The following is a 20818-nucleotide window of genomic DNA, read 5'->3' on the forward strand; positions in this document are numbered from 1 at the left end:
TTCAAACGTTTGTACTTGGTATTCTAAAATGAAGTCAAAATGGAATGTTTTGATTTTTTTCAAGACAAATGTTTTGATCCTAAAGGAAATCTTTTTGGAATTTTCCTTCCGTGGAGGATTTTGAAGTTTTCATGTTTCATTCCGATTCGAAACAAAACCAAATGCTGAAATCCTTTGCAAAACAGAGTTGTCATCCTCTGGTCAGCTCCACTGTGAAGGTTCAGGGAAACTCTTGACTTCATCTGTTTCTCCAGATAGCATCCAAACTGTCTGAACTTCTTGGGTCTGCAACACTGGGCTGAGATTGTCACGAGAACAGGCTGCTTTGCTGGAATTCTGGCATGTCCTACTTCTAGTTGAGCCAGAGATGCTGTAAGACCTGCCCATTCCCTGGGAAAGGAACTGCCTATGTGACGCTTCTGTGGAAGTGGAAGAGGCTATATTGGGGGATGGTTTTGGGGAGAGACCTCATAGTCTGACTGCTGCGATGGGCTCTCCAGAGCCATGCTGGCTGTCAGTGTGTGGGAAGCTGACTGCTGGATCTACAGAGTGAGTGTTGGATTTTAAGAAATGAAGGGATTTAGACTGCAGCAGAAGATTAGAGAATGGATGGATATAGGCAAATTGGGATGAAGTGGTGATAAATGGAATAAGTTTGATACTCAAAGGCTGTGTCTACACTAGACTTTTCCATCAAAGGTTACCAAGCATTGCCAGTACAGTGTACTCCACTAGCGCGAACAATGGTCGGGGAACTCGAATTTGGCCAGAGCTCTAGACAGCTGCTTGTGCCTTGTCTACTCTAGCACTCCCATGGTTGCTAGTGCAGGAGTACCAGTGGTAGGAACAGTGGGAATTAAAGTAGAGTGTACAAAAAGGTGAAGAGGAGAAGACCTAATGCTAAAATGATGTGGGGAAGAAGAGTGAAATTATGGAAGTACGTGTATCTGTGTGCAGACATGTGTGTACAAGGGTGGATTTGTACGTATGTGGGTGCCTGTCATATGCATGGGTTGTGTATATGGTGACTGGGTGACTACCATGAAGGTAGGTTTGAATGAATGGGATGTGGATGCCTACCATATGGACAGGTTTGCATGAGTGTCTACTGTGTGGATGAGTTCGCATGTATAGTGCACAGGTGCCTTCCATGCAGATGGATTTGTGTGTATGGTGCATAGGTTCCTACCACATGGGTAGGTTTGTGTGTAAGGTGCATCATGTCAGTGCCTAATGTGCAGATGGGTTTGGGTGTGCGGTGTGGTATGTCAGTGCCTAATGTGCAGATGGGTTTGGGTGTGCGGTGTGGTATGTCAGTGCCTAATGTGCAGATGGGTTTGGGTGTGCGGTGTGGTATGTCAGTGCCTAATGTGCAGATGGGTTTGCAGGTTTGGCACATGGGCATGTTTATGCTTTTGCCACTGAATGTAGGAATGGTCATATTAGCATGTACTTTTTACGTCTGCGTTTGTTCTGGCATATAACTGCATACATATGCATTGGTATTTGCACGTGTGAATATCAGTCATGAAGTCACTATGTGGGCACGTATGCCTTTATTAATGTGTAACTCTGTGAATATTTCTTTGCATGTCTGTATACCTTTGTTTGAGGTGTACAAAGAGGACTAGCATTCTTATCCCTGGTGATGAGTGTATAGTTATGCAGTTGTGTGCATGCAGTCATTGCTTCCTTGCATGTCCTATGTGCATGTACTTTGTATGGGTACCAAGTTCTTGCTTGTGTGCAGTCTGTGAATATATCCTTGCATATATCGTATGTATGCACAATATGTATGATTTGTATATGGGTTGGCAAAATGTGTACATTTTTGTACATATATTTACAAGTGTTTCATGCACATATGTTCTAGGTGGCATGTGTATGTATATGTGACTGAATGCATACAGTAAGTGTATGGGCATAATTCTCCATAATCCTCTTTAGGAATCCTTTATACTGTCAAAGCAGTGTAAAGGGCTCTTCATGTAAATGAAAATCAGGTGCTGTGTATTTAAGGATCAGTGAGTGTAGGTGTCTGTATATATATAATGTTATATGCCCCTCTTGTGTTGCCAGCCCAACACCTTTGAAATGCCTGTATCAGTATGTGGATAGCTCTGTATAAATCTGTTTGCGTGTGTGTGAATGGATGACTTTGTTTGCAAAAGTATTTGCTCCATGATCTCTACATGTTTATGTAGAAGTTGGTGGGTATGATGAACCCATTTCCATTTGTACATACATCTGCACGCTGTGCAGTTAGGCACACGTGCATGCTGGTGATGGATGCCTGAAATCACTGTATGCGTTTGCGCAGGAGTGCGAGTGTTTCTCTGCTTGTGGCTGGTGGTGTGCAAGTCCGTGCAGGGTTGAGGTGGACTGAACCCATTCATTTTTCTTTCCCAGAAGGGACAGAAGGAGGAGACACCACATGTCGATGTGGGAGCCACGCAGCAGCCAACTGTATGTGTGCCATATGGTTGCGTGTTGTGTGTGGCTGTGTGCATATGTGGCTACATGCATTTTTATGTGTGCTAAATTTAGGCCTCTACCTAGCCTATTTCGGAGCATATGTTTGCTCCTCTGGGCATATGATTTGTGTGTGCTCCTGCCTCTGCACATCTGTTAGTGTGTGTGTGCATTTGTGTGTGTCTAAACTAAGTGTGCTCTCTTGTGCCTCCGTTTGCTTGTATCTGTGTGTGCTTGTGTAGGTTAGCACTTTAGTGTGTGTGCAGATACTGTAGGTACATGTGAGCTGGTGTCTGTTTATTTGTGTGTGCCGGTATGTGTCTGCCTGTGCATATGTTTGTGCCGTATGTGTGTGCTTGCTTGTACGTGCGTTTATCAGTGTGTGTCAGTGTGCCTGTGTGGGGGTGTCTGTCCTTTGAAGCCTGTTTGTGTGCACATTTGCGATATTTTGAAGATTTTATTTGATCCCTTAAAACACACCCGTCAGCCTACCCTCTGAGCGCATCTATGAGAATGTACGTGTACAAACCTCCTTCCCCAGAATTTAGCCCTCCCCTGCCAAGGCACTAGGCCGAGCAGGCAGATGAACATTACTGCCACCCTGTTGGCCAAGAGACTCTGGCTCTGTCAGACCAGAAGAGAAGCAAGCACAAGAGGTGAGAGCCTTCCACTCAGAATGCCCTGCCTCCAACCATTCAGATGGAAAGACTGTGAGTAAAAGCTGATCTCAGCTGGTGCAGTGGTGTCTGTGTGTGTGGGGGGGCACTCAGGGGTGAAGTCCCCGACAACACAGGGCATTGTAGATCTGTAAAATCAGCCCCTTTTTCACCCAGCAGGGAAGCGGCAGCTTGTGCAGATGTTGCAGAACAGGTGTAGCATGCTCCCTATCGCTATAGCTCCCTGTACTGCTCAGTGAGCAGGCAGCTGGATTCTACACTAGGTTTAGTTTCCAACTGGTCTTTGAAGATAGCCTTGGGTAGGCCACATTGCAGCAGTCCAAGCTGAAGGTGACGGGTCTGGATCGCTGGGATGCAGTTCGTGTCCAAGATAAAAGTTTGCCATTGTTTCAACCAGAAGCAGATGGGATAAAAGCACACCCTGCTCCCAGTTCTGTAAGAGCTCCCTTTCCACAAGAGAGGCAGACCTTATACCTGACGTCCATTACCCAACCACCCTACATCTTGGCTGGACTCTTATCCAAACTCCTGTTTCAGCTACACGCTGAGTCAGCAAGGAGACTGTGCATTCTGGGTCTGATGCCAAAGACCTCCATCTCTTTGTCATTTGCATGTCAATGGCAAAGGAACCCAAACGCACCCCCCCCCCCCCACTGGCTTTACGTCCACACTGAAGAGGAGGGGTGACAAAACTGAATCCTGTGCGTGAGGGTAAGTGAGCAGTTGCCAAGCACTATCCTCTGGAATCTCTTCATCAGGGAAGAACGGAACCACCGAACCAGAGTTTGCAAGGTGACGAAGGCACATCTAATTAGCAACCGTTGTTTAATTCCTGGCAGATGGAAACTGAGATGTTGCTCTCCTTTCCCCTCCTGGTCTCTCCCTTCTTTTCCTTTCCTTTCTTTCCCCTCGCATTCCTTTACTTTTTTTGTTCTTTTGTCTTTTTTCCCTATTGTCCCCTTATTTTTGGAAGAAAAAAATTCAATTACTTTTTTTAAAAAAGGGTGGGGAAAGATACATCTGAAAGAATCAACATGGATATCTGCCCGTCAGCTTTTGCTAGAGGCAAGTCAGCTACCAGGAAGACTACCAGTATCTCAGCCACACAGTAGAAAGCCAGACTCAAAGGGGTCAAGGAAATCTGAGGGTTCCAAATGACCCCACACCTGCCTGGAACGCTTTTCCCCGTGACCTTCCCCACCAGAGGAAGGTTAGGGACAGGCAACATTAGAAGATGGTTTTCTGAGCTGGATGCTGAGAATATTCACTTGGAGGAGGTTAACATCCTGCCCTCCCCAAGGGAGGTGGTTATACTGTTATCCAATAATAGGCCCAGAATTCCCAGGCTAGATTTTATCCGTTGGCGCAATTAGAGCTCTTCTAGCGAAACAGGCTGAAATTCAGCCAGAGAAGATACTGCATTTATCCCCTCCAGACGCTGCCCTGCTGCCATGAAGGGAGTCCGTTTCAGTCTAGATCTGATTTATGCTCCCTAGGAAGTAAATGAAGAAATCCTTGCAGCAAAAATACTTGACTCAGTCCGCCTTAGAATGAACAGATCATAAGAACGGCCATACTGGGTCAGACCAAAGGTCCATCTAGTCCAGTATCCTGTCTTCCAACAGTGGTCAATCCAGGTGTCCCAGAGGGAATGAACAGAACTGATAATCATAAAGTGATCCATTCCCTGTCGTCCATTCCCAGCTTCTGGCAAACAGAGGCTAAGGACACCATCCCTGCTGACACCCGTCCTGGCTGATAGCCATTGGTGGACCTATCCTCCGTGAATTTATCTAGTTCTTTTTTGAATCCTGTTATGGGATGATGGCTCATTCTGACATTTAATCCATCACAAGCCACCTGGATAACACTGTGGTCTGCGAGGAAGATCTATGGAAAGAGGACATTTAATAGACAAAACATAATCATACTTTCCTATCAGGTCATTGTTAGAGTGGGCCATTGGCTACACAGTATTCTCCTTAGAGAGATCTGAAACCCAACCAAGTCTGTCAGTCCAGTAAAATAAATCCTCTGATCCAGTGGGAGTTATGGAGGGTCCTGACTTCAAACTTGAAGGAGCTATAATGAGAGCATGACACAGGAGTTCATCCTCCTCACCTCCAGTTATCTGTGCAGAGCCAGAAGTCACTGGGGCCATTCCGATAGTACTCATAGCAGCTCTGAGATCCCCCAGGAGCCCTGAGTGTGGCCTTGGGGTCACCCAATGCAGTACAGGCTTGATTCTTATTTATATTAAGGCCCCTCAGCACCATTCTGACAGGGAAGAGAGGCCCTGATGCGGGTGTCAATGTAAATGCCAGAGCGCTGCTTAAGGGGCTGTAGTGTAAACAAGAACCAGCCCAAAGCCTCAGTGACTCCAACGCTGACCTAGACAAATACCCAGGCAGCAGGCATGGGAAATCTGCGATGGCAGCCTGTACATTGTGATCCCAATTTCATTCTCTCCTGGGACACGTATGCCACTGAGGCCATGTGTACACCACCACTTATGTCGGCAAAATGTAGGTCACTCAGAGGTGTGAAAAAACCACCCCCCCGAGTGACAAAAGTTTCACCAGCACCAGTGGTGGTGTGCACAGAGCTGTGTGGGTGGGAGATCGTCTCCTGCCGACATAGCTGCCGCCACTTGTTGGCAGTGGTGTTATAACGTCAAAGGGAGAGCTCTCTCCCGCCGACACAGCTGCCGCCGCTTGTTGGCGGTGGTGTTATAACGTCAAGGGGAGAGCTCTCTCCCGCCGACACAGCTGCCGCCGCTTGTTGGCGGTGGTGTTATAACGTCAAAGGGAGAGCTCTCTCCCGCCGAGACAGCTGCCGCCGCTTGTTGGCGATGGCGTTATAACGTCAAGGGGAGAGCTCTCTCCCGCCGACACAGCTGCCGCCGCTTGTTGGCGGTGGTGTTATAACGTCAAGGGGAGAGCTCTCTCCCGCCGACACAGCTGCCGCCGCTTGTTGGCGATGGCGTTATAACGTCAAGGGGAGAGCTCTCTCCTGCCGACACAGCTGCCGCCGCTTGTTGGCGGTGGCGTTATAACGTCAAGGGGAGAGCTCTCTCCCGCCGGCACAGCTGCCGCCGCTTGTTGGCGGTGGCGTTATAACATCAAGGGGAGAGCTCTCTCCCGCCGACACAGCTGCCGCCGCTTGTTGGCGATGGCGTTATAACGTCAAGGGGAGAGCTCTCTCCCGCCGACACAGCTGCCGCCGCTTGTTGGCGGTGGTGTTATAACGTCAAGGGGAGAGCTCTCTCCTGCCGACATAGCTGCCGCCACTTGTTGGCAGTGGTGTTATAACGTCAAAGGGAGAGCTCTCTCCCGCCGACACAGCTGCCGCCGCTTGTTGGCGGTGGTGTTATAACGTCAAGGGGAGAGCTCTCTCCCGCCGACACAGCTGCCGCCGCTTGTTGGCGGTGGTGTTATAACGTCAAGGGGAGAGCTCTCTCCCGCCGACACAGCTGCCGCCGCTTGTTGGCGGTGGTGTTATAACGTCAAGGGGAGAGCTCTCTCCCGCCGACACAGCTGCCGCCGCTTGTTGGCGGTGGTGTTATAACGTCAAGGGGAGAGCTCTCTCCCGCCGACACAGCTGCCGCCGCTTGTTGGCAATGGCGTTATAACGTCAAGGGGAGAGCTCTCTCCCGCCGACACAACTGCCGCCGCTTGTTGGCGGTGGTGTTATAACGTCAAGGGGAGAGCTCTCTCCCGCCGGCACAGCTGCCGCCGCTTGTTGGCGATGGCGTTATAACGTCAAGGGGAGAGCTCTCTCCCGCCGACACAGCTGCCGCCGCTTGTTGGCGATGGCGTTATAACGTCAAGGGGAGAGCTCTCTCCCGCCGACACAGCTGCCGCCGCTTGTTGGCGGTGGTGTTATAACGTCAAGGGGAGAGCTCTCTCCCGCCGGCACAGCTGCCGCCCCTTGTTGGCGGTGGTGTTATAACGTCAAAGGGAGAGCTCTCTCCCGCCGACACAGCTGCCGCCGCTTGTTGGCGGTGGCGTTATAACGTCAAGGGGAGAGCTCTCTCCCGCCGGCACAGCTGCCGCCGCTTGTTGGCGGTGGTGTTATAACGTCAAGGGGAGAGCTCTCTCCCGCCGACACAGCTGCCGCCGCTTGTTGGCGGTGGTGTTATAACGTCAAGGGGAGAGCTCTCTCCCGCCGACACAGCTGCCGCCGCTTGTTGGCGATGGCGTTATAACGTCAAGGGGAGAGCTCTCTCCCGCCGACACAGCTGCCGCCGCTTGTTGGCGGTGGTGTTATAACGTCAAGGGGAGAGCTCTCTCCCGCCGGCACAGCTGCCGCCGCTTGTTGGCGGTGGTGTTATAACGTCAAGGGGAGAGCTCTCTCCCGCCGACACAGCTGCCGCCGCTTGTTGGCGGTGGTGTTATAACGTCAAGGGGAGAGCTCTCTCCCGCCGGCACAGAGTGACTACACGATAGATCCTACAGTGGTGCAGCTGCAGTGTACAGCTGTGCTGCTGTAAGGTCTCTTGTGTAGACATAGCCTACGACGAATCCATTTCTGAACAGGGCACCTCCTACCTCTGGATTTAGATGCAAATAACATGACTCCACTATTGCTCTGACTTCTCTCAGCTCATCCCAAACTGGGGGAAATCTCGGTCAGTGCAGGGGCAGCTGCATCAGCCAGCCAGGTCTTGGTGATACACACAAAGCTGAGCGCTTTGCTTGGACTAATCTGGGATAGCAATGATCTTATTATCCACCAACGTCACCCTGAACAGCATGAACCAAGCAGCACGATCCCTGTCAGCGGATGCACCGCGTTCTCAGGATGAGACCAGCAGACTGCTAACGAACGTTTGTGCACATCTGCCCATGGTTTTGCATGGAGCGGCTTCTGGATTTCGCGTAGAGTGGCCCATGTGTGTTTGTACATTAGGTACAATGGCACATTTGTGCATTAGGTGTTTACGTCGGTAGAGCTGCAATTGTAATATCCATATTTTTGTATACATTGTTCCACATATACTGGCTCCACGGGTTCAAGTGTTCATGTATTTGCATGTGTGGGCTCATGCATGCCCACGTTCCCTTGTGTCTGTAGGTGTATGGTTTTGTGTTTGCATATGTAGGCTCACACATGCTTGTGTGTATGGGCCTGCCCAGCTGTGGGGTTCTGTCTTTGGATGTACAGAGCCTACGTGTCTGCATGTCTGAGCTCTCCTATACATTGGGCTGGATTTCCCAGAGCCCTGCGTCTTGTGTAGGCTTTGACACCAGTGCCAAGTGGGTGCAGAACGCTCCCAAGGCAGAGTGGTAGCATTGCATGCCCGCTGCGTGGGAAGCGCCTGCCCAAGGAGCAGGGCGATGAGGGTCTCCGTGTGGGTCCGTTTGGTCCCAGGTGCACGCTCTATGTCTAGGGGTGGGTTCTCGGGTTTCTGACAGCACAGAGGTGGCCTGAACCCCTTTGTTTTCCTTTCCCAGGAGGGACAGGAGAAGGCGACATCACATGTCGGTGTGGGAGCAGCGTACCAGTCAGCTCCGTAGGCACATGCAGATGTCCAGCCAGGAGGGCCTCAACAAGGACGCCCCTCCCTTGATCAACCCTCACGCCAGCATATTCAGGAGGAAAATGCCTGGGGAAAATGTAACCTTGGAGAAGGGTGAAGAGGATCATGGAGGCAGCGCAGAGCACCCGCAGGCGGAAGGCCTGGACCAACCCACTGCAGGCACCAACTCATGCCCAAGCACCAAAGAGGACGAGAAAAGCCCATCCCCTCGAGCCAAGAGAGACAGGGAACAATGGCATCAGAAATCATGCCACGGGAACTGTGATCTGACTGAGCAGGAGGAGGGAGGGGGAGGCACAGGGACTGAAGACCGAGCACGGCTGAGGCAGAGCCAGAGGCGCAGCCGGCACCGGAGAGTGAGAACTGAGGGGAAGGAGCCGGCTGGGGCCCTGGAGAGCAGGTCAGCCAGCCAAGAGGCCAGCCTGGAGGAAGCCAATCCCACGGAAGGAGAGCAGGCCAGAAATGAAGGGGGGAAGGAGGACACGAATCAGGAGGAGCCACTGGCAGGCGAGGAGCTGAACAGGTAAAGGGCACACCATCCCTGACGGCTATGATCTGCAGCTCCTTCTTGTGGAGAGATGGCAAGCCTGGCGCCTGGGGGTGGGAGGGCAGTGTGGGTGGGCCGATCTCTCAATTGTTCTGCATCCCCAGGCATGAGCCCTTCCTTTCATCTGTCATCCAGCCTCTGGCAGCCTCTAGTCCATTTTTGCTTTGCTTCTCTTTCCCCACCCAGTCTGTCCTGAGGAGCCAGTCTGTCCCTTGATCCTGGTCAATAGCTCCCTCCCCTAGGCAGGAAGCACTGCTCAGAACAATGCTCCAGACAGTGCCCCAGTAATCACCCGAGGTGCAGTAGTAACCTTTCTGTAAGCCGTCATGTAGAATACCATCATCTGCTGGCTTTTAAACAAGGCACTGATTTGGTCTGTAATCCTCATTTCTCCAGGGTCTGGGAAGTCTCCCTGTCTCCTCCCAAGGTGATAAAGCTTTGACCAGGTCTATGTCTAGTTTCTGGCGTAAGAGAAGTATTTTCAGATTGGGAACAGGGACAGCAAACCTCATGGCTCCTGGTTTAAGTAGGACCCCTCCCCCCATCTCCCTACAAGGTCCAACATGAAATGTAACATTTGTGTTATGGCTGCTACGCCCAATCCATTAAATCTAATTGAATACAACAGCCTATTCAGATGTTCCCACCTGTGTTCTCCAGGGCCCCCTGGATATCCCACAGGGAGATCATTTCTCTCCCCATCCTCGAGACTGGAGATTAGCAAAGGCAGGAAAGGATCTGCTGGTTCCTCCCAACCCCCCAGCAGCTTGTTGCAATCCCAGCTGTTCTGGTCTTTTCTGCTGGCATGGGGTTTCGGGGACACAGGGCAGTCCTTGTCTCAGGAAAGAGGAGTCTCCAGTAGTAGGATGTTAAAGCACTTGGAGCACAGCGATGGATGAAAAATGTTATAGAATTGTTTGTTATTTCTGCCTTCACCAACTGGTGTCGCTGTAGCCAGAGGAACTCGCTGAGAAAAGTTCAATGCACACCAGAGCCAAATCCAACAGCTGCTAATAAATAGGAATATAACAATAATATAATAGTCATTATTTCCAGGAGTGCTTCAGATCCCCCTTTACTGACGAAATACTGGGAAATCCATTTTAACCAGCTATGCAAGTGACCAATGAAAACTTGGTTGGTTATCAGAGGCTGATCTTTAACTAAAGAATATTGCACAGAAAACTTTAGGAATACTTTAAAAGGGTCGCTTAAGACACAGAGGGTTGCTTTTTGGAGCTCGGGCACTGTATCCAGTGTTCATTGTATTCCAGCTGATGCCTTTCTAATATTGCAAGAACAATCATTCCAAAAGCACACATGGTTTCATTTCTCTCTCTTTCTCCCTGTTTTATCTTTACTTCCCAACCTCCATTTCTCCCTCTTTATTCTCTCCTTTGTCTTCTCCATTTGCTCTCCCTGCTCCCCTCTGTCATCTTCACTTCTGTTGTTCCCCCATCCCACCTCTTCCCACACAATCCCACCTGTCCTTCTCTCTCCCCTTGCCTTCCTCCTTTCTTCCTGTAGAACCAATGAAATCCCAGCCAGTGATGCTGCCTTTGCTGGGGCTATGCGGGAAATGAGCCCCCTCAAAGTCCCCCATGAGCTCAACGAGGAGAAGAACGCTAGCTTGACAGAGCAGGACTGCAGCGGCCTAGAGACCAGTGACCAAGCCCTGCTGGGCAGCTTGCAGATGGAGATGAGCCGAGCCATCAGCAGGAGTGAACCCGAGCTGTCCTCCGTCACAGCCAACATGGAGAAAGTCACCGAGAGCACCACCATCATGATCGATGTCCAAGACTCCACTGTGGTACAGAGTGAGGACCTGTCTCTTTTGCTGTTTGCCTCTCTCTGATCTGCCTTCCTTTGCAGTGGCCCCTGAGGCTGGTGGGAACACTGTGGATTCCCCAGGGAATCCTCCAGCATTCATGCAGCCCCAGCACTGTCAACCCTTCACCCCCACCCCATCGTCCCTCAAACCCTGAATTCATAGCCAAGGCCCCATATCCTGTGTGGCAAGTTGGACCTAAGTCCCGAAGGAAGCTCTGGATGGGGTTAGATGACACTAGTGCCCCCACTGTTGCTACCACATGTGGAAAGCCAACACTGAGGTTTTTCTGTGGCTGGGTGGTTACCAGGTTGCCTCACAGGATAACGGCACTTGCAGCTCTGATTCGCCATGTTCACATCCATTGCCTCGTGGTTAGGCCACGTCTCCACTGAGGATCTCAGCCATTAGTAGCCAGGGCCCAGTACAGCTGCACTAATGCACCTGCCTAGTGTAGACAGCCAAAAATGCTTTATACTGTGATTTGATCCAGGGCAGTTTATCCCTGCTTGAACCCCGCTCCCAGACACACAGCAGGAAACAGGCGGGGCATGTCTCTCTCCGCCCCCCCGCCCCCAATCCACTCCACTGTGGCCTTGGGGTAAAACTGCGGAGAGCAACCAGCCAGAGACTCCAGCCGTCAGGGGAAGGAGCAAACAAAGCAGAGACCTTCAGCCGTTCCAGTCAAAAGACTCAAAACTGTTCTCTCCCTTCCCCTGCCCTGCTGACCAGCTGTCTGCTCCCACCTTGCCTCCCTCGCCAGATATGTCTGTGCTAGAGCTGGGAGGTGACTGCTCCCACTCGAGAAGACGTACCCGCGCTGGGACCCATCGAGTTAGTGCTCTAGAAGAGAAGTGCAGCTGGGAGTGGCCTGAGTGACGGGGCAGGGCTAGTCAACCTGAGTATGTAGCTAGCGTCTCGGATGGCATCATCTGTCCTGCTGTTCGGGCCATCACAGTTGTGCTTCTGTTTTTAGCGTGCTAGCTGGCTAAGCACTAGTGTGGGTGTGTCTCCTCGAGCATAGACATACCTGCATCTTGTCACCTGAGCTTCACTCCACACCTGCCCTTCATACCTTGTCCCCTGCTCTGTCCCTTTCAACCCTTTCCCTTTTCTTGCCAGTTAGGTGATTCCCCTCCTGACTAAACACACACCCGCTAAAAAAAATTATGGAACTAATATGACACTTGCTACCATTCCATTAAGAAAAGGAGTACTTGTGGCACCTTAGAGACTAACACATTTATTTGAGCATGAGCTTTCGTGAGCTACAGCTCACTTCATCGGATGTATTCAGTGGAAAATACAGTGGGGGGATTTATATACACAGAGAACATGAAACAATGGGTGTTACCATACACACTGTAAGGAAAGCGATCATTTAAGTTGAGCTAATACCAGCAGGGGGGACGGGGGCGGGGGGGGGGGAGAAAACCTTTTGTAGTGATAATCAAGGTGGGCCATTTCCAGCAGTTGACAAGAACGTCTGAGGAACAGTGGCCGGGGGGGGGGGGGAATAAACAGGGGGAAATAGTTTTACTTTGTGTAATGACCCATCCACTCCCAGTCTCTATTCAAGCCTAAGTTAATTGTATCCAGTTTGCAAATTAATTCCAATTCAGCAGTCTCTCGTTGGAGTCTGTTTTTGAAGTCTTTTTGTTGTAATATTGCGACTTTTAGGTCTGTAATCGAGTGACCAGAGAGATTGAAGTGTCCTCCGACTGGTTTATGAATGTTATAATTCTTGACATCTGATTTGTGTCCATTTATTCTTTTATGTAGAGACTGTCCAGTTTGACCAATGTACATGGCAGAGGGGCATTGCTGGCAATCACATTGGTAGATGTGCAGGTGAACGAGCTTCTGATAGTGTGGCTGATGTGATTAGGCCCTTTGATGGTGTCTCCTGAATAGATATGTGGACACAATTGGCAACGGGCTTTGTTGCAAGGATAGGTTCCTGGGTTAGTGGTTCTGTTGTGTGGTATGTGGTTGCTGGTGAGTATTTGCTTCAGGTTGGGGGGCTGTCTGTGAGCAAGGACTGGCCTGTCTCCCAAGATCTGTGAGAGTGATGGGTCGTCCTTCAGGATAGGTTGTCAATCCTTGATGATGCGTTGGAGAGGTTTTAGTTGGGGGCTGAAGGTGACGGCTAGTGGCGTTCTGTTATTTTCTTTGTTGGGCCTGTCCTGTAGTAGGTGACTTCTGGGTACTCTTCCTGCTCTGTCAATCTGTTTCTTCACTTCAGCAGGTGGGTATTGTAGTTGTAAGAATGCTTGATAGAAATCTTGTAGGTGTTTGTCTCTGTCTGAGGGGTTGGAGCAAATGCAGTTGTATCGTAGAGCTTGGCTGTAGACAATGGATCATGTGGTATGGTCTGGGTGAAAGCTGGAGGCATGTAGGTAGGAATAGCGGTCAGTAGGTTTCCAGTATAGGGTGGTGTTTATGTGACCATCGCTTATTAGCACCGTAGTGTCCAGGAAGTGGATCTCTTGTGTGGACTGGTCCAGGCTGAGGTTGATGGTGGGATGGAAATTGTTGAAATCATTACACAAGGTAAAACTATTTTCCCATGTTTATTCCCGCCCCCCGTTCCTCAGACGTTCTTGTCAACTGTTGGAAATGGCCCACCTTGATTATCACTACAAAAGGTTTTCTTCCCCCCTCCCCCACCCCCGGCTCTCGTGCTGGTATTAGCTCATCTTAAGTGATCACTCTCCTTACAGTGTGTATGATAACACCCATTGTTTCATTTTCTCTGTGTATATAAATCTCCCCACAGTATTTTCCACTGAATGCATCCTATGAAGTGAGCTGTAGCTCACGAAAGCTTATGCTCTAATAAATTGGTTAGTCTCTAAGGTGCCACAAGTACTCCTTTTCTTTTTGAGAATACAGACTAACACGGCTGCTACTCTGAAACTTACCATTCCATTGTTCACTCTGCTTGTGTGCTAGACCCCTTCTCCCACCCTGGGTCTGGTCTAGTTCAACTGCTAGCTCTTCCTGGTGGGGCTGTCTACCACTCTGTGTTTGTACAGTGCCTAGCACAGGGGTGGGCAAACTGCGGCCTGCAGGCTGGATCTGGCCTGCCAGTCATTTTAATCCAGCCCTTGAGCTCCCACTGGGGAGCAAGGTCTGGGGCTTGCCCCACTCCGGCGCTCCAGCTGGGGAACAGGGTCAGGGGCCATTCCACACGGCTCCCAGAAGCAATGGAATGGCCCCCCTCCAGCTCCTATGCATAGGGGCAGCCAGGGGGCTCCACTCTGCACGCTGCCCCTGCCACAAGTGCCACCCCCGCATCTCCCATTGGCCAGGAACCACGGCCAACAGGAGTTGCAGGGGCGGTGCCTGCAGACGGGGCAGCATGCAGAGCCACGTGGCCATGCCTCCGCATAGGACCTGGAGAAGGGACGTGCTGCTGCTTCCGGGAGCCACTTGAGGTGAGTGCCACCTGGAGCCTGCACTCCTGAGCCTCCAGCCACGCTCCAACCCCCTGCCCCAGCCCTGATCCCCCTCCTGCCCTCCAAACCACTCAATCCCAGCTCGGAGCACCCTCCTGCACCCGAAACCCCTCATCCCGAGCCCCACCCCAGAGCCCACATCCCCAGCCGGAGCCCTCACCTCCCCACACCCCAAGCCCCTGCCCCAGCCCTGATCCCCCTCCCACTCTCCGAACCCCTTGGTCCCAGCCTGGAGCACCCTCCTGCATCCCAAACCCATCATCCCTAGCCCCACCCCAGAGCCCACACCCCCAGCCAGAGCACCCTCCTACACCCCAAACTCCTCATCCCCAGTGTAACAATGCTGCCTCTGGTGGGACCCAACTGAGAGTATCAATTCAGAACAAATTGCTTAGTGCAGGGCAGTTACAGCCCCGGGCTGGTGGTTCTTCACCTCTAAGGCACACCAAACCAGCCAAACAGAGAGGACTTCGGTCTCACCCCACTGGCTAACCATAAGTCACACAACCAATTCCCTTAGACACTCCAGTTTCCCAGTATCACCACCAGTGCCACTCATTACGGGGATGAATGGTTATGAAAACCAATACCCCCGTAAAAGAAGAAAGGTTCTCCCGATCCCAAAGGACCAAGCCGCAGACCCAGGTCAATATACAAATCAGATCTTACCCACAAATCATGCTGTTGCCAATCCTTTAGAATCTAAAATCTAAAGGTTTATTCATAAAAGGAAAGAAATATAGATGAGAGCTAGAATTGGTTAAATTGAATCAATTACATACAGTAATGGCAAAGTTCTTGGTTCAGGCTTGTAGCAGTGATGGAATAAACTACAGGTTCAAATCAAGTCTCTGGAGTACAACCACGGTTGGGATGAGTCATTCAGTCCTTTGTTCAGAGCTTCAGTTTGTAACAAGGTTTCTCCAGAGGTCAGAAGCAGGACTGAAGACAAAATGGAGGGGTTTTCAGGGCCTTTTATATTCTCTGCACGTGGAAGTCACTTGTCCATGCATGACTCAGTTCTTTGCAGGCCAATGCCATTTTTTACATGTTAGTTTGAACGTTCCCAGGAAAGCTCAGATGTGGATTGGCGTCTCCCAAAGTCCATTGTCAGTTAAGTGTTTCTTGATTGGGCACTTACTGAGAATAGTCCTTTCTTAAGAAGCTGACCAGATGCTTCACTGAGGCTACTTAGAATCAAAACATATTGAGATACAAGTATATAGCCAATATTCATAACTTCAAATACAAAAACGATACACACATACAGACAGCATAATCATAACCAGCAAATCATAACCTTTTCATAGACACCTTACTGGACAACCTTTGTACAATATTTGCTGCAAATATATAACAGTGGTTGCAACAATGATCTATACGGTCACAGTTTACATCAATAACATCATACCCAGAGCACACATCCCTAGCCAGAGCCCTCCCCCACGTCCCAGCCCAGAACCGCCTCCCATACCCTCAACTCCTCCTTTCTGGCCCCACCCCAAATCCCACACCCCCAACCAGAGCCCTCACTCCCCTTCCACACCCCAACCCCAATTTTGTGAGTATTCATGGCCCGCCATACAATTTCAATTCCCAGATGTGGCGTTTAGTCCAAAAAGTTTGCCCACCCCTGGCCTCAGGCACTGCTGTAACAACTAAGCAGATGAAGAAAAGCAGCAGTGGAGTGAAACATGATTTTTCCTTTCTACACGAGCGGTTTGCATTAGTACAGCTACATTGGAGGTTGTAACCGGGGCCGATCCCCAGCGGGGCAAGGCCTTCTTTCCACTAACCACAGAAATGCAGGAGGAGTCTCTCAGCCGTGCTTTGAGCCCACAGGGAAACTCCCCCCGCAAGAGCTGTGCTAGAAAAAAGGCCAGGCCTCTGCCAGGAGGGTGGAACAGCCTGATGCATATTGCTCAGGACAAACCCTCCAGCCCTCAGGCAAAACAGAAGCATCTCCCCTTTGGGCGTGTGCTGTGCTCAAATGTGCAACTCAGCCCCTACTTCTGGTCTTGACTCCTGCACTGTGCGGATGCATCTCACAGTCGTGGCTTGCTCTACAGTGGTTGTTAGTTGCCCACTTTCTCTCAGGCTGTGCCTTGTCTTTTTCTCCCTCTCCATTTCTCCTTCCTACTGTCCCTTTCATTCCCTCCCCTCTTTCCCATCCATCTTCACTCATGTGACTTCTTTCCCCTTCTCTTTTCCCTTTTCCCCTTTTCTCTCCTTCCCCCTTTCTCACCTCCATCCTGTCTCCTTCTCCCTACTCCCTCATTCCCTGTCTCCTTCCCACCCTTCTGTCTCCTTCCCTATTGCCAAGGCCTATGTGAAACACTAAATTAAACTTTATCTACAGTGAACCCATCCCACTCTGATTGCCTGTCAGTCAAACCCTAAAAATGAGAGGAACATTTCCCCTCACCTTCAAGGTGAGAGATTTTAAATTGTGTTATTAATTAAACATCACCACAAAAAAGTGCCTCATTAGAGCTCTTGTCTCTGTCTCTGCATGACAGTCTGTGTCTGTCCTTTCCTTTTTATCTGTCTCTCGCTAACAGCAGAACTTGGATGTGGGAATGTAAAACAGCAATCTTGCTGTTCACAGTCCCTCTCGCTGTGGAGAAATGATATTCTTAGGCGGTTGAGTAGTGTGCATCATTCTTTTTGTTGGTTTCACAGTAGCAGCTGTGTTAGTCTGTATCCTCAAAAAGAAAAGGATGCATCCGATGTAGCTCACGGAAGCTTATGCTCAGATAAATTTGTTAGTCTCTAAGGTGTCACAAGTACTCCTGTTCTTTTTGTTGTTGCATTCACAAGGCAGCAGCCAGAGCAATGACTGAAGAGCATGAAGTTTTACAGCAGCCTCCGTGTGCAATACTCTCTTGAAAGTGCTCTTGCAAGGGAGCTTATCACTTTAGATAAGCTATTACCAGCAGGACAGTGGGGTGGGAGGAGGTATTGTTTCATGGTCTCTGTGTGTATATAATGTCTTCTGCAGTTTCCACGGTATGCATCCGATGAAGTGAGCTGTAGCTCACGAAAGCTCATGCTCAAATAAATTGGTTAGTCTCTAAGGTGCCACAAGTACTCCTTTTCTTTTTGCGAATACAGACTAACATGTCTGTTACTCTGAAACCTGTCAATTTTGGGAGTGACAGTGTATTCCAGGCAGGAAGCCATCAACCAGTTGCCAGTTCCTTGTGGATAACCCACCACTAGCTCTGCAGCCAAAGCTCATTGTAGCTGTTGACATGGTCAGCCCATCTCCTGTGAAAATGTCCTGTACTTTCATCCAGGGTAAATGTCTCATGTTAGCCTGCTGGGTCAGTAAAAGGACTGATTTCTTTTGCAGTTAGCAACAAGACGGATGGAGAAGCCAGCCCCTTAAAGGAGGCAGAGACAAAAGAGGATGAGGAGAAAGAGAAGAAGAAACGGAAGAAGGAGAAAAGTTCAGAGACGGGCAAAGCGATGGTGCCTCACAGCTCCATGTTTATCTTCAGCACAACAAACCCGTGAGATATTCTTTGGTCTTTGTACCGGAATAACTGAGCCCTGGAGAAGGGAAGGATCTGATGGGTCAGGGTCTTGTAGGTTTTTACCATTAGCCAGTTGGGTCTCTGGAGGAGCTGGGGAAGCCTGAGCCAGCTTTGCGGCCCCCTACTTGCACCCCACCAACTTTCTGTATTTGCTGCTGCTTCCTCAGCTCCAGGGGGGCAGGAGCAATACTGGCCCAGGCTCCCTCACCCACCTGCTCAGCTACCGCAGCAACCTCAGATGGCCAGCTGGCTTCAGCAACACAACAGGGCTGGGAGATGCATGAGCAGCCTGATGCTTGCTACCCCTGAAGCCATACAGGGGTAGAGCTCAGCTCCTGCCGGTGCATGGACTCCTTGTGACTCCAGCTGCCCAGCTCCCACAATGCCTGGCTCCATTCCATTCGTCCCCCCAACGTGCGCATTGTGATCTTTAATTACATTTTCATTGACTGTTTTTTCCACAGAAGATCCCTGCCTGATTCAATGCACAGGGGGCCAAATTAAGGTTGCACAGGCAACCACAAATCTGGCATTTCCTAATTCTGAGTGCAACCGAACCAATGACCGTTTAATGCAGTTTTTTGTGTGTAACCTTGTCTAAGACCTGGGTAATGTAGACACACAGCTATTGATTGCTCTGAACTGTTTCTCCTGCAGAGTGCGGCGGGCCTGCCATTACATCGTGAACCTGCGCTACTTCGAGATGTGCATCCTCCTGGTGATTGCCGCGAGCAGCATTGCCCTGGCAGCAGAGGACCCTGTCCTGACTAACTCAGATAGGAATAAAGTGATTGCACGCTTTCTTACTGATCTCCCCTCCCCCTCCTGCCCAATCCATCAGCTGTGCTCAGAACAAAGTGGGGAGAGGAGGAAGAGCATTTGTACTTGCTAACTTGTCTTGCTCCTTTGCAGAGTGGTAGCAGATGGCATGCTGGGATATATTCCCCAGCATCCTCTTTGCTGCTGCACGTGCCCATCCACGTGACACCCACAATCCTGCCTCAGCGTCAAGTTCAGAACTACAAACCCTCAGAGCAACCAGATGCTCACGTATCATTTCTAAACCTGGCACCCTTTAGCGTGCTGTTAGAGAGAGGGAGATCTGAAGTCTAGGAATATGTGTGGAGGCCTCAGAGTCAGCTGGGAGAGAAAGATACAACTGGGTACCAAGGGTCAGGAAGGGCGGATGTTTGATGGGAGAGGATATGGTGTCAGGCCAGAGAAGGAAATAGGGTGGTTGAGGCAGGCTGGTGGTACTTGTCCGATGTGATGGATAGGTGAACTGAGGCTGCCCAAGAACTAACGCGTGATCATTATCCCACTGTGAAATCCTGGGGGCAACAAAGCACCTGTGGTTTTCCCCATGACATAGCAAGGTAAGGTTGGCACTATATCTTTGCCTGTAACTGACTCGCCTAGTGTATTGCATGGTAAAACTGCAGAGCCTGGCCTCCAGTAGGAAGTACAGCGAGATAGCGAGTGCATGTGACTTTCCTGCAGTAAACTGCACTTTTTCTTAACAGCGAAGACATAGCCTGAGTTGGGCTGGGGGATGTCAAGGTTAAAGGAAAGGAGACTGAGTGAGGGGCTATGCCGCGAGATGGTCACAGGAACAGCGTGAACAGAGGCCGGTGGTTTGATAGGGCTCACAAGAAAGAGAGGGAGCAGGACAGAGACGACCGTTGCTGTGACGTGGGTCTCATCTTATCACATCACGTCATCCAGCAGGAGGGAGGCTAGGAAAAAGGTTTTGTGTTGATTTGTCCAAGGAAAATTGAATCGGGGGCTCGGTTGTTGAATGAGAAATCACAGTTTGTTCTGGTGTTATTGTAGCCGGTATTTTGTGGCAATGTAATGGGTGTGTTACGTCTGTCAGTTCCTGGAGGACAAGCTGTTGATCTGATCTCACCTGCACTTAAGCAGCCTGGGTGCATTGACAGACCAACCAGACTGAGCAGGGGATGAAAGCACAGACCAGCCTTGGTTACTTTGTAAGCCACGTAGAATGGCCTCACGCCTAGAACGGAGGGGCCCTTCTAGGAGTGCCTACCTGAAACCAGCCATTCGTGCTCCATGGGGCAGAACCAGAGTTGGAATTTAGCAAGCTGGGATGGCAAATCCTTACTTGTCTCTGTTGTTGGTGACACAGACTGCACAGGAAAAGTGAGTCAGGAAGCTGGCATTAGTGAATCTCAGCTCAGGTGAGCCAGTCAGTCACTGCCCCGAGGATACCATGTCACAGTAGTCAAATCGTCCCCTTTCTACTGATGTTCATGCAGGCAGAAATTCATCCCTTTGCAGAGTGTCAGCCCAAAGGCGGTGCAGGATCTAAGACGTCTTTGGGGGGACATAAGAGGACGCACACCTGGTGCTGACCCTGCACAGCAGTGAATTTCACCCCCAGCTAGCAGAGTGGCGGGGCGCTGCCCCTTTAACAGGAGAAGGGAGGGTTTGCAGAAGAGGAGGAAGGAATCTGAAGTCAGTGCTGTGTCAGGAGCATCAGGGAGCCCTGGAGTGGGCAGCGAGGGAAGGTTAATGGGAGGCAGAGTGAAGTGGGGAAGCAGAGCAGGGCCAGAAGTGAATGGAAGTGGGGGAGGGGAAGGATGAGCGTGCCCCCAGTTATTTCTCACTGCGCTGCAGGGACACGGAGGGTTTGCATTCCTGTTGCACTGGTCTGAGTTAAAAATCAAAGCAGCGTTTGCTACTGCCCAGGTCACTGGAAATCCTCCTTAGCTACCCCCAGCGCTGAATG

General features: G+C 50.5%; 1 protein-coding gene across 3 annotated transcripts in view; it reads left to right on the plus strand.

The window, feature by feature from the left end:
* CACNA1E (calcium voltage-gated channel subunit alpha1 E) overlaps positions 1–20818 on the plus strand; it is a 225220-nt gene that overhangs the window by 143322 nt on the left and 61080 nt on the right. For 2 of the 3 annotated variants that reach the window (XM_077823463.1, XM_077823464.1), the window contains exons 19-23: positions 2410–2466; positions 8606–9214; positions 10766–11055; positions 17883–18042; positions 18724–18853. In XM_077823463.1, the coding sequence (XP_077679589.1) occupies positions 2410–2466; positions 8606–9214; positions 10766–11055; positions 17883–18042; positions 18724–18853 (1246 nt within the window). The remainder of the gene's footprint in view (positions 1–2409; positions 2467–8605; positions 9215–10765; positions 11056–17882; positions 18043–18723; positions 18854–20818) is intronic. The other variant, XM_077823465.1, reaches the window with a different exon arrangement.

The sequence above is a fragment of the Eretmochelys imbricata genome, chromosome 8, assembly GCF_965152235.1.
Source record: "Eretmochelys imbricata isolate rEreImb1 chromosome 8, rEreImb1.hap1, whole genome shotgun sequence".
Classification (NCBI taxonomy): domain Eukaryota; kingdom Metazoa; phylum Chordata; order Testudines; family Cheloniidae; genus Eretmochelys; species Eretmochelys imbricata.